Here is a 9,845-nt window from a genome sequence, read left to right as displayed (position 1 = left end):
TTCCATCACAATATTACATAAAAATGGACAACACATTAAATAAACATTCTGTTATTCATCATTAAATATATTAACACCAAAAATCATGTATAAATTAGGAAATAAATGTACAAACTATTTTGCAAAGTGCTTTTTAAAATATATACACAACATTCAAGATATTCTTAATGTAAGACATTTCAGATTGAAGTTTTGGGATAAGTGTCCTTTTCTTCCAGAAAGTATTATTAATACAGCACTTAAAAAAACACACAAACACACATAAAAGGCATATTCCCAGATTGGTAAGGAATAAAAATAAACTTTTCACAGTTATCTAAAATGTTTAACATTTTCAGTGGGAAATTTTAGTCCCCGATTGAGTTTGCAAATTAGTTCTATGAAAATCGACAGGAAAAGAACAAAATCAAGGGAGATGACTCCCTAACTGAAACTGCTAATACTTTTGTCAATTAGCAATTAAGAACTCTCATTTCAGTAATTTAATATGAACATATACATTTATTTTTAAGCCCTTACCAGTGTTAAGGGTTTTAAAAACCCTTACGCCTATAAAATAAACACTTCTATCCCCATTTGTGTGTCATATCTGTCTCGTAGAGGAGGGGAGAATGTCCTAGAACAGGACTGGTATTCAACACAGACAAGTCCTTTAATCTGTGCTTCAGTTCTTCATCTCTAACATGGGAACTGCTACCCCAGATTTCCTCACAGGGGCTGTCAGGATTAATTCAGGCAAAACACGTAAGTGACTTGTAAATTCTAAAGCAACTCTGGATAATTACTTTTAACTGTGTGTGTGTGTGTGTGTGTGTGTGTGTGTGTGTGTGTTTTGAGACAGAGTTTCACTCTTGTTGTCCAGGCTGGAGTGCAATGGTGCAATCTCGGCTCACTGCAACCTCCACCTGCCGGGTTCAAGCCATTTCTGCTGCCTCAAGTTCCCGAGTAACTGGGATTACAGGCATGCGCCACCACGCCTGGCTAATTTTGTATTTTTAGTAGGGATGGGGTTTCTCCATGTTGGTCAGGCTGGTCTTGAACTCCCAACCTCAGGTGATCTGCCTGCTTCAGCCTCTCAAAGTGCTGGGATTACAGGTGTGAGCCACTGTGCCCGGCCAAGAATTTTAACTTTTAAAACAAAACATCAATTGAAGAGAAATATCATTATTAGTAGGCCTCATATATCAAGCATTGGCTATCTTTTGTATTTTCTTGGTAGTTCTTGGAAATTCATCAGCATTTATCCAAAGATTTTTTTAAAAGGATTAATGGCAAATATGAATATTATTATTCCACGTAAAGGTTGATCAAAAGTCCATGCTACTTATTAATGGAAATGTGGGATTTTTTTTTTCTTTGACCATACTTTTGCAAGTGTGCTGTCTTTAATGTTCACACAGAATTTAAATGGGATTTAATGTCCTAGAAATGTAAAAATTACTCAAGTTTCTCTATATAAAACCTTTACTTTTCATTAGAAAGAACACACTAATGTTAGTGGATGTGACTTTCAGACATCCCTAAAAGAAAAGAAATGCTTGCTTGGAGATCTGAGCAAGTAGGTCCTGGAAGAAATAATATAAAATAAACAACTTGCCAACTGTTTGGAAAATTTGATTTGAATATTTTATATTACCTATCAACTTAGAATTGGGCATATTAACTATTCCAATCCCAGAAATGACCATCAGCTGAACAAGGGTCAAAGCCAGAGTAATCTCTGAGGGCCCACTTCCCAGAGAGCTGCCTCTCTTTCCTTCAGCAATACCGCTGGCCTGGGGTTAGGCAATTTGTCCACGGCCCTTAGGGATCCATATTTGTTTGGAATACAGTCATTGATCCCTGTTTACTTTTAATTCAAAATATGTACCTTTTGGATAAACAGAATTGGCGAGAGACAGGCAATGAGCAAGCTCTGGAAGTGGCCATCTATGGCCTCTCCCGTGGAAGAAGTGGCCATCTGCGGCCTCTCCCGTGGGAGATGTGGCCATCTGCGGCCTCTCCCGTGGGAGATGTGGCCATCTGCGGCCTCTCCCGTGGAAGAAGTGGCCATCTGTGGCCTCTCCCGTGGGAGATGTGGCCATCTGTGGCCTACCCCGTGGGAAATGCTTATCCTTTTCGTTATGTGACAGAAACTGACCCAACACACAGAAGATGCCCTCCCACCCACCCCATCGAGGCACAGGAAGAGGCTGCCCTCCAGGGGCTGTATGTGTGTCCAGCTGTGGTGTAGCCAGTTAAAGAAAAGTTGACAACCCACACGACAACACTGTATGAGGAGGGAAATGAGACCTAAGGTCTGTTGACGGGAACAGGTGGACTGTGGTGTCCTCAAGATCTGTCCCGTCCCTGGGTACAGAATGCTCTGATGACAAAATGACCCCCAAAGCTAGCTAGAAACATTGAGAAGGGGGCAGGGGGACAAAAAAAGGATACCTCTCCATGTACCGACATACAATACTATACACAGCACCAAAAGTATCACACCACCAAGCGCTGTCTTGCGCCAGGGGTGCGCGCTCGGCGTCATACCCAGCATGAAATGAGCATGCTTCACATGCAGACGTGGCACTGGGCGAAAGGGTAACCAACATGTCACAATTCAGCAGAGCTGCCGCCAGCCCCTCCGGCCCCTGGATGAACACGCCACCACAAGGGCTCCAGCCAGAACGTGTATCCCTTACTGCTGGTAATTTCCATACTGGCCCTAAAAGAGATCAAGACACAGATTACACCCCTATAGTCACAAGTCAAAGGAAGACAGACGTCCACCCCAGCCAGGACAGGGGGTAGGAGGGACAATGGCAAGCAAACAACCTCTGCCCACATCTCAGGCGGGCAGCGAACGGCTTTCCAGAAGCCACCGGCCAAGCCTGGGGCTAACAATGTAGAGAGGGCCAAAGGCTCATTCGTTTAGTCACACTGGCATCGCTGTGGCTGGGCCTGTGCCAGGCCTGGCATCAGAGCCTTATGCTGGGCCTGCTATGCAGGAAAGCTCTCCTCCAAGTTGGCCCCCTGGGAGCTGATGCAAACACCATCTGTCCCCCAGCCCGCTAAAGTAAGAAAATGGGAGCGGGGACGACCAGGGTAATGCGTTTCAATCTATAAAAAAATCTGAAGACCCAGCCTGGGCAACATGGCCAGAATCCATCTCTACAAAAATCCAAAACTTAGCCAGGTGTGGTGGCGTGTGCCAATAGTCCCAGCTACTTGAAGGGTGAGGTGGGAGGATGGCTTGAGCCCAGGAGGTCAAGGCTGCAGTGAGCCATGATTATGCCACTGCACTCTAGTCTGGGTGAGACCCTATTTCCAAAAAAAAAAAATCTGAATTTGGAGGCTGAGGTAGGAGGACTGCTTGAGCCCAGGAGTTTGAGACCAGCCTGGGCAGCACAGCAAGACACCATCTCTACAAAAAAATGGAAAAAAGTAGCCTCAGCCAGGCACAGTAGCTCATGCCTGCAATCCCAGCACTTTGGGAGGCCAAGGTGGGCAGATTACTTGAGGTCAGGAGTTCAAGACAAGCCTGGCCAACACAGTGAAACCCCGTCTCTAAAAAAAAAAAAAAAAAAAAAAAAAAAAAATAGCCAAGTGGTAGTGGCATGTGCCTGTAATCCCAGCTACTTAGGAGGCTGAGGCAGGAGAATCACTCGAGCCTGAGAGGTGGAGGATGCAGTGAACTGAGATCATGCCACTGTGTTCCAGCCTGGCGACAGAGTGAGACCCTGTCTTAAAAAAAAAAAAAAGCCAGGCATGGTGGCTCATACCTGTAATCCCAGCACTTTGGGAGGCTGAGGTGGGAGGATCACCTGAGGTCAGGAGCTCGAGACCAGCCTGGCCAACATGGCAAAACCCCGTCTCTACTAAAAATACAAAGATTAGCTGGGTGTGGTGGCACGTGCTTGTAATCCCAGCTACTCAGGATGCCGAGGCAGGAGAATCGCTAGAACCCGGGAGGCGGAGGCTGCAGTGAGCAAGATTGCGCCACTGCACTCCAGCCTGGACAACAGAGCAAGACTCCGTCTCACACAANAAAAAAAAAAAAAAAAAAATAGCCAAGTGGTAGTGGCATGTGCCTGTAATCCCAGCTACTTAGGAGGCTGAGGCAGGAGAATCACTCGAGCCTGAGAGGTGGAGGATGCAGTGAACTGAGATCATGCCACTGTGTTCCAGCCTGGCGACAGAGTGAGACCCTGTCTTAAAAAAAAAAAAAGCCAGGCATGGTGGCTCATACCTGTAATCCCAGCACTTTGGGAGGCTGAGGTGGGAGGATCACCTGAGGTCAGGAGCTCGAGACCAGCCTGGCCAACATGGCAAAACCCCGTCTCTACTAAAATACAAAGATTAGCTGGGTGTGGTGGCACGTGCTTGTAATCCCAGCTACTCAGGATGCCGAGGCAGGAGAATCGCTAGAACCCGGGAGGCGGAGGCTGCAGTGAGCAAGATTGCGCCACTGCACTCCAGCCTGGACAACAGAGCAAGACTCCGTCTCACACAACAACAACAACAGACGAAAACAAAAAACAGCATGAAGAGAGAACTAGACAGCCCGTGCCCCACAAGGCCACAAGACAGAGAATTCCTTGAGCAGCGAAACGGAGCATCGGATCTGTGGTAAAAGCCGCTCGGGTGACTGCCACAGAGGAAGACAATGGATCATCGCATGCCTAAGTCTCCCTGTGCCCCCAGCTAGTTAATGATCAGATTTCCTGAGTGCCCGCAGCAAGGAAGTCGGGGAGGGAGGAAAGCTGTTCCGGCCTGACCAAGAATCCAGTCCACATAACGTTCCTGATGAACACAGCCTGTCACATTTTCATTCCCAGAGCCGCCTGTGATGATCCTAGTTAGCAGGAGTCCGTTCTGATGTCTTTCTGCCCCTGCACCATTGGGTAAGACGGAAAGCCTCAAATCCAGAGCTGCTCAGCTGAAGGCATGGCAGCCCTCGAGCCCTGTAAAACCACAGGCAGCCCCAACGCCTCAGCACTTCAGTGTTTTTTTTTTTTTTTGAGACGGGAGTTTCGCTCTTGTTGCCCAGGCTGGAGTGCAATGGCGCGATCTTGTCTCCGTCCGCTCCCGCCCACCTCGGCTTCCCAAAATGCTGTGATTATAGGCGTGAGCCACCGCGCCTGGCCACCTCAGCACATTTTTAAGTGTAGCCCAGTGGTTCTCAAATGGAGACAATTTTGCCCTGGGGGCATCTGGCAATGTCTGGAGCCATTTTAAATTGTCAGACTGGGCAACGGGGGTGCTACTGGCATCGTGGGTGGAGGCCGGGGTGCTGCAAACATAACATCATGTGCACAACGGCCCCTAGGAGGCGCCCAGCGCCGGCAGCACTGTGCCAGAACGCCATAGCCAGTTACACTTGATTCTGACTAAAGACTAGGTTAGGTTAGTGTTTTGCAGTTAGATGGACACATTTCCCCCTAAATGTGAAATTCTCTATCTTCTCCATTGCTCTTTGTATTTTTCTTTTCTTTGTTTTGAGATGGAGTCTCACTCTGTCACCCAGGCTGGAGTGCAGTGGCACGATCTCAGCTCACCTCTGCCTTCCCGGTTCAAGCGATTCTCCCACCTCAGCTTCCCGAGTAGCTGGGCTTACAGGCACCCTGCTAATTTTTGTATTTTTAGCAGAGATGGGGTTTTACCATGCTGGCCAGGCTGGTCTCGAACTCCTGACTGCAGGTGATCTACCAGCCTCAGCTTCCCAAAGTGCTGGGATTACAGGTGTAAGCCACCGTACCTGGCCTTTCTTTTTCATTTTTGTAAGAGAAAGTCTTGCTGTCTATAGTCCAGGCTGGAGTGTAATGGTGCAATCATGGCTCACTACAGCCTCGACCTCCTGGGCTCAAGGGATCCTCCTGCCTCAGCTTTCCAAGTAGCTGGGATTACAGGTATGCACTACCATGCCCGACTACTTTTTTTATTTTCTGTAGAGACAGGTCTCGCTATGTTGCCCAGGCTGGTCTAAAACTCCTGGGCTCTAGCAATCCTCCTGCCTTGGCCTCCCAAAGTGCTGGAATTACAGGTACGGGCCACCACAACCGGTCACGGTCCTTTCATAGGTAGCATAAAGTTATATGTCCTCTGGTTCAGTCTTTTAATTAAGTTAGGACATTCACTTATTTCACAAAATCCAAATAAGTTATTTTCAGGACTGTATGAAGGAGGTATAGTGTCTCATCATTCTCCTCTAGGAGGCCCTTGCTCCTGCAGTGCTCCCACCACACAGACCCTGTCCTCCTCCAGGGGCCCCATCCCACTCAGAGGGAAGGCGATGCCTGCTTTATGGAGGCCCCCACGCCCACCTGTCCCTGTCACCTCCTGCCAAGCCGGCCTCCTCACTGTCCCAAGAGCTCCTGCTCTTCCATCTTCCAAGCTGCTCTAATTTGGATGCAGACTGCTGTCCTTCCAGACCCCAGCATGACGCTCCTGTGCAAACCTAGAGGGCCAAGCTGGGGCCTGCTCCCCGCTGACTGGCGTCCAGCACACATTGGGGAAAGGTGGCCCCTGGCATCGGCTGCAGTGGCCTCGCGGTGTCCTGAGAGCACACCAGGAGGACTCCTAACGTCTGTGTAAATGCCTCATCGGTGTGCCCTTCCCAGGCATGACCTTCTGAGTACTGTGCCCTGGCAGGGGGCCTGTGTTACATGATCTTTAGGCTTTTCTACATCTACCTGGTGACCCTTTGCCCTCTTGAGGGAGGAAGACGAGAAGCATTTAAAAAATAGTATTCGGCCTCTTACCTACCCAATTTCCTGAGAAAAACAACCTTGATCGACGTAGTGCTTTGAAATTTCACTGGCAGTGTAAAGTGTCCCTAACACCTCTGGCCAGCTCAGAGTCACCAACACAGAGCCACTTCCTGCTAAGGACTCTCTCAAAGGAGGCTCCAAAAAATGTCCAAGACCCTTCTCCTTCGTATGCCCTGTGCTCCAGCCACTGAGCCTCCTTCGGGCTGCCTTCACTGGGACAAACCTCCCAGTGCCTCGGGACCTTGGCACGCCCTCTTCGTGTGGCGCATTCTCCTCTAGGAGGCCCTTGCTCCTGCAGTGCTCCCACCACACAGACCCTGTTCTCCTCCAGGGGCCCCATCCCACTCAGAGGGAAGGCGATGCCTGCTTTATGGAGGCCCCCAGGCCCACCTGTCCCTGTCACCTCCTGCCAAGCCGGGCTCCTCACTGTCCCAAGAGCTCCTGCTCTTCCATCTTCCAAGCTGCTCTTTCCTCAGCTCCTTCAAAGCCCTGCTCGCTGTTTCTGGGCAAAAAGGGCTTCCCCCTCCTGGGCTGAGCCTGGGGCTGCCAGCCACTCCCCGCTGTGTCTTCATCCTGGAATTGTCCACAGGGGCCAAATGCAGCCGCCTGTGCCCCCACCTGGAAGGCGGGCTCCACTCAGGGCCCCCCGCTCTGATCTCAGCACGGTCTGGCCTGTGGGACAACCTTATGTCTCCGTAGCGAGACATAAGCTCTAAAAGCGCAGGGTTCGTGGCGCGGCCACACGCCAAGCACCCAGCAGAGACCGGACATGTGCTCAGTACGCGACAAAACATTGGCAGAGTGAACGAATGTGAGAACCAGGCATGCAGATCTAACGGTGAGGTCAGGGTATGAAAAGCCAGCTGGATGGCTGAGGTGAGCGTATACACAGAAGGAATTCTGAAAAACCTTACAGGCTCAGAGACTTAACATTCTGGAAGGAACCCTGGAAGCCAGTTAGTTCCAGCTCATTATTCCTCATGGCCATAAGAGAAATCTTCATTGTGTCTCGACAGGCGCGGTGGATGGGCACATCTGGAAACATCCAGAAAGCTTGCCTGTTCATAGCCGTAGGGCCGCTGCTGCTGGGCAGACGGCGCTGTCTGCGGTGCTCGGTAGCTTCCGTACTGCTGGCCTTGGCCTTGCTGGTAGCTGGGGTACTGTGACGGGGCTCCCTGGGCAGGCCCTGAGAAAACACCAGGAACTGTGAGGCCAGCCAAAACGGGCGCATCTTTATTTTTTATCTTAACTTAAAAATTTTTTAAAAACTTCTTCCTCTTTTCCTTAAAAAATTCCTGTCTCAATGCATCAGCCTTTTGTCAGTCTCCGGAACACCTGGCACCTGCACGTGCTCCTCGTTAACTCTGTACAGCAAGAGCACCACACAACGGACTCACCAGCCCTCCAGTCCTGTGAGGTCCCAGGACTGTGCCCCAGGCCCCCCACCAGCATGGGGAGGGCTGATGGGCTCTTTCCATCTCCCCCGAGCTGCTGCTACTTGAGGGCAGGAGAGCCCTCCGGAACCCACTGGCGCCAGTCACACTGGCTGCTGTAACTTGGAACTTAACTATCCCAGGAGCTGCTGAACACCTGCAGGCAGGTGAGACAGAGGCATCGTCTCTAGGAAGCCTAAGTCAAAGGCTCCAGAAAGAACTGATAGAGGCCCCCCCCTTTTTTTTTTAAAGACAAGGTCACACTCTGTCACCCAGGCGAGGCTGGAGTGCAGTGGCATGATCTTGGCTCACCGCAACCTCCACCTCCCAGGCTCAAGCGATTCTCCTGCCTCAGCCTCCCAAGTAGCTGAGACCACAGGAGTGTGCCACCATGCCCAGCTAATTTTTGTATTTTTTGTAGAGATGATCTCACTATGTCACCCAGGCTGGTCTCGAATTCCTGGGCTCAAGCAATCCTCCTGCCTCAGCCTCCCAAAGTGCTGGGATTACAGACATGAGCCACCACACTGAGCCTCAAGTAATATTTTTTTTATTTTTATTTTTTGAGGAGTCGTCTCACTCTGTCACCTAGGCCGAAGCGCAGTAGTGTGATCTTGGTTCACTGCGACCTCTACCTCCTGGTTCAAGCAATTCTCCTGTTTCATCTCCTGAGTAGCTGGGACTACAGGCCCCCACCACCATGCCCAGCTAATTTTTGTATTTTTAGTAGAGACGAGGTTTCACCATATTGGTCAGGCTGGTCTTGAACTCCTGACCTCAGGTCATCCAACCACCTCGGCTTCCCAAAGCGCTGGGATTACAGGCGTGAGCCACTGCGCCTGGCCTCCTCAAGTAATTTTTATACTATTTAATTAGCAATTGCTGTAAAGGGCTGAACAAGCAGAGCAGAATCAGGCACGAGCCTCATAAGAAACCATGTGTGTGTAGCTCATCCTGAGAACTGAGATTTTGCTCCAACAAAAGACCTGGGGCAGCCCAGAACTTACTTGTCGGAAGTTTCCTGGGTGATTCTAAGCAGCAGTGAAGGCTGAGACCCACAGGCTTTGACCTGCTCAGTCAAAGAGGTCGAAGCTGGGCATGAGGCGTGCAGATGGCGGACAGACGGGACACTGGCTCCCGTCACAGGCCACGTGGGCAATGAATTTATGTTTAAGTTAAAAATAAGATGTTTCAGGTCTACATGCATGTATGTTTCCAACTTTTCTGGAAACCTAAAGGTATCCAAAATAAGTTTATTACACTTTTGCCTGCACACCAGGGTCACTGTGCATGTACCCATGTGCAGCAGGGGTGGGCGCTGGGGGGCCCCGAGGAACGTGCTCCCCTCTTACCGTAGCCCTGCTGCTGCCCGGGGTAGCTCTGCTGGCTGGGGTACTGCTGCTGGGAGTAGGTCTGCTGCTGCGCGGCACCCTGCTGGTACCCAGCCTGCTGCTGGCTGTACTGGGAGTTTCCTGGAGGGAGGAGGAGACACGGAAATGACTTTCCACCTGGGCTAAGGGGGCTCATTCTGTGGCCCACTCACGACACGGTAACTTTGGAATCCCAAAACCAAATCCATTGCTTCGGCGTGTTTATTTTTTCACAACGTTTCAAATACTATATTACACCTTCTCCGTTTTTTTTTTTTTTTTTTTTTTTT

At 49.9% G+C, this 9,845-nt stretch overlaps 1 protein-coding gene across 7 annotated transcripts in view; it reads right to left on the bottom strand.

Moving 5' to 3' along the window:
• Positions 1-1,066: 1,066 nt before the first annotated feature.
• Positions 1,067-9,845, bottom strand: part of SS18L1 (SS18L1 subunit of BAF chromatin remodeling complex) — a 39,126-nt gene continuing 30,347 nt past the window's right edge. For 4 of the 7 annotated variants that reach the window (XM_017881160.1, XM_017881159.1, XM_017881165.1 and 1 more), the window contains 2 exons: positions 9,538-9,657; positions 1,447-2,707 (listed from right to left, as the gene is read on the bottom strand). In XM_017881160.1, coding sequence (XP_017736649.1) covers positions 2,394-2,707; positions 9,538-9,657 — 434 coding nt within the window. In that variant the 3' untranslated portion in view covers positions 1,447-2,393. Of the gene's footprint in view, positions 2,708-5,965; positions 7,939-9,537; positions 9,658-9,845 lie in introns of those variants that run through there. The other 3 variants (XM_017881163.1, XM_017881161.1, XM_017881162.1) reach the window with 3 other exon arrangements.

The sequence above is a fragment of the Rhinopithecus bieti genome, unplaced genomic scaffold (genome assembly GCF_001698545.2).
Source record: "Rhinopithecus bieti isolate Rb0 unplaced genomic scaffold, ASM169854v2 scaffold_12573, whole genome shotgun sequence".
Classification (NCBI taxonomy): Eukaryota; Metazoa; Chordata; class Mammalia; order Primates; family Cercopithecidae; genus Rhinopithecus; species Rhinopithecus bieti.
The sequence above is the reverse complement of the archived record's forward strand: the minus strand, read 5'-3'. Positions and strand labels throughout refer to the sequence as shown.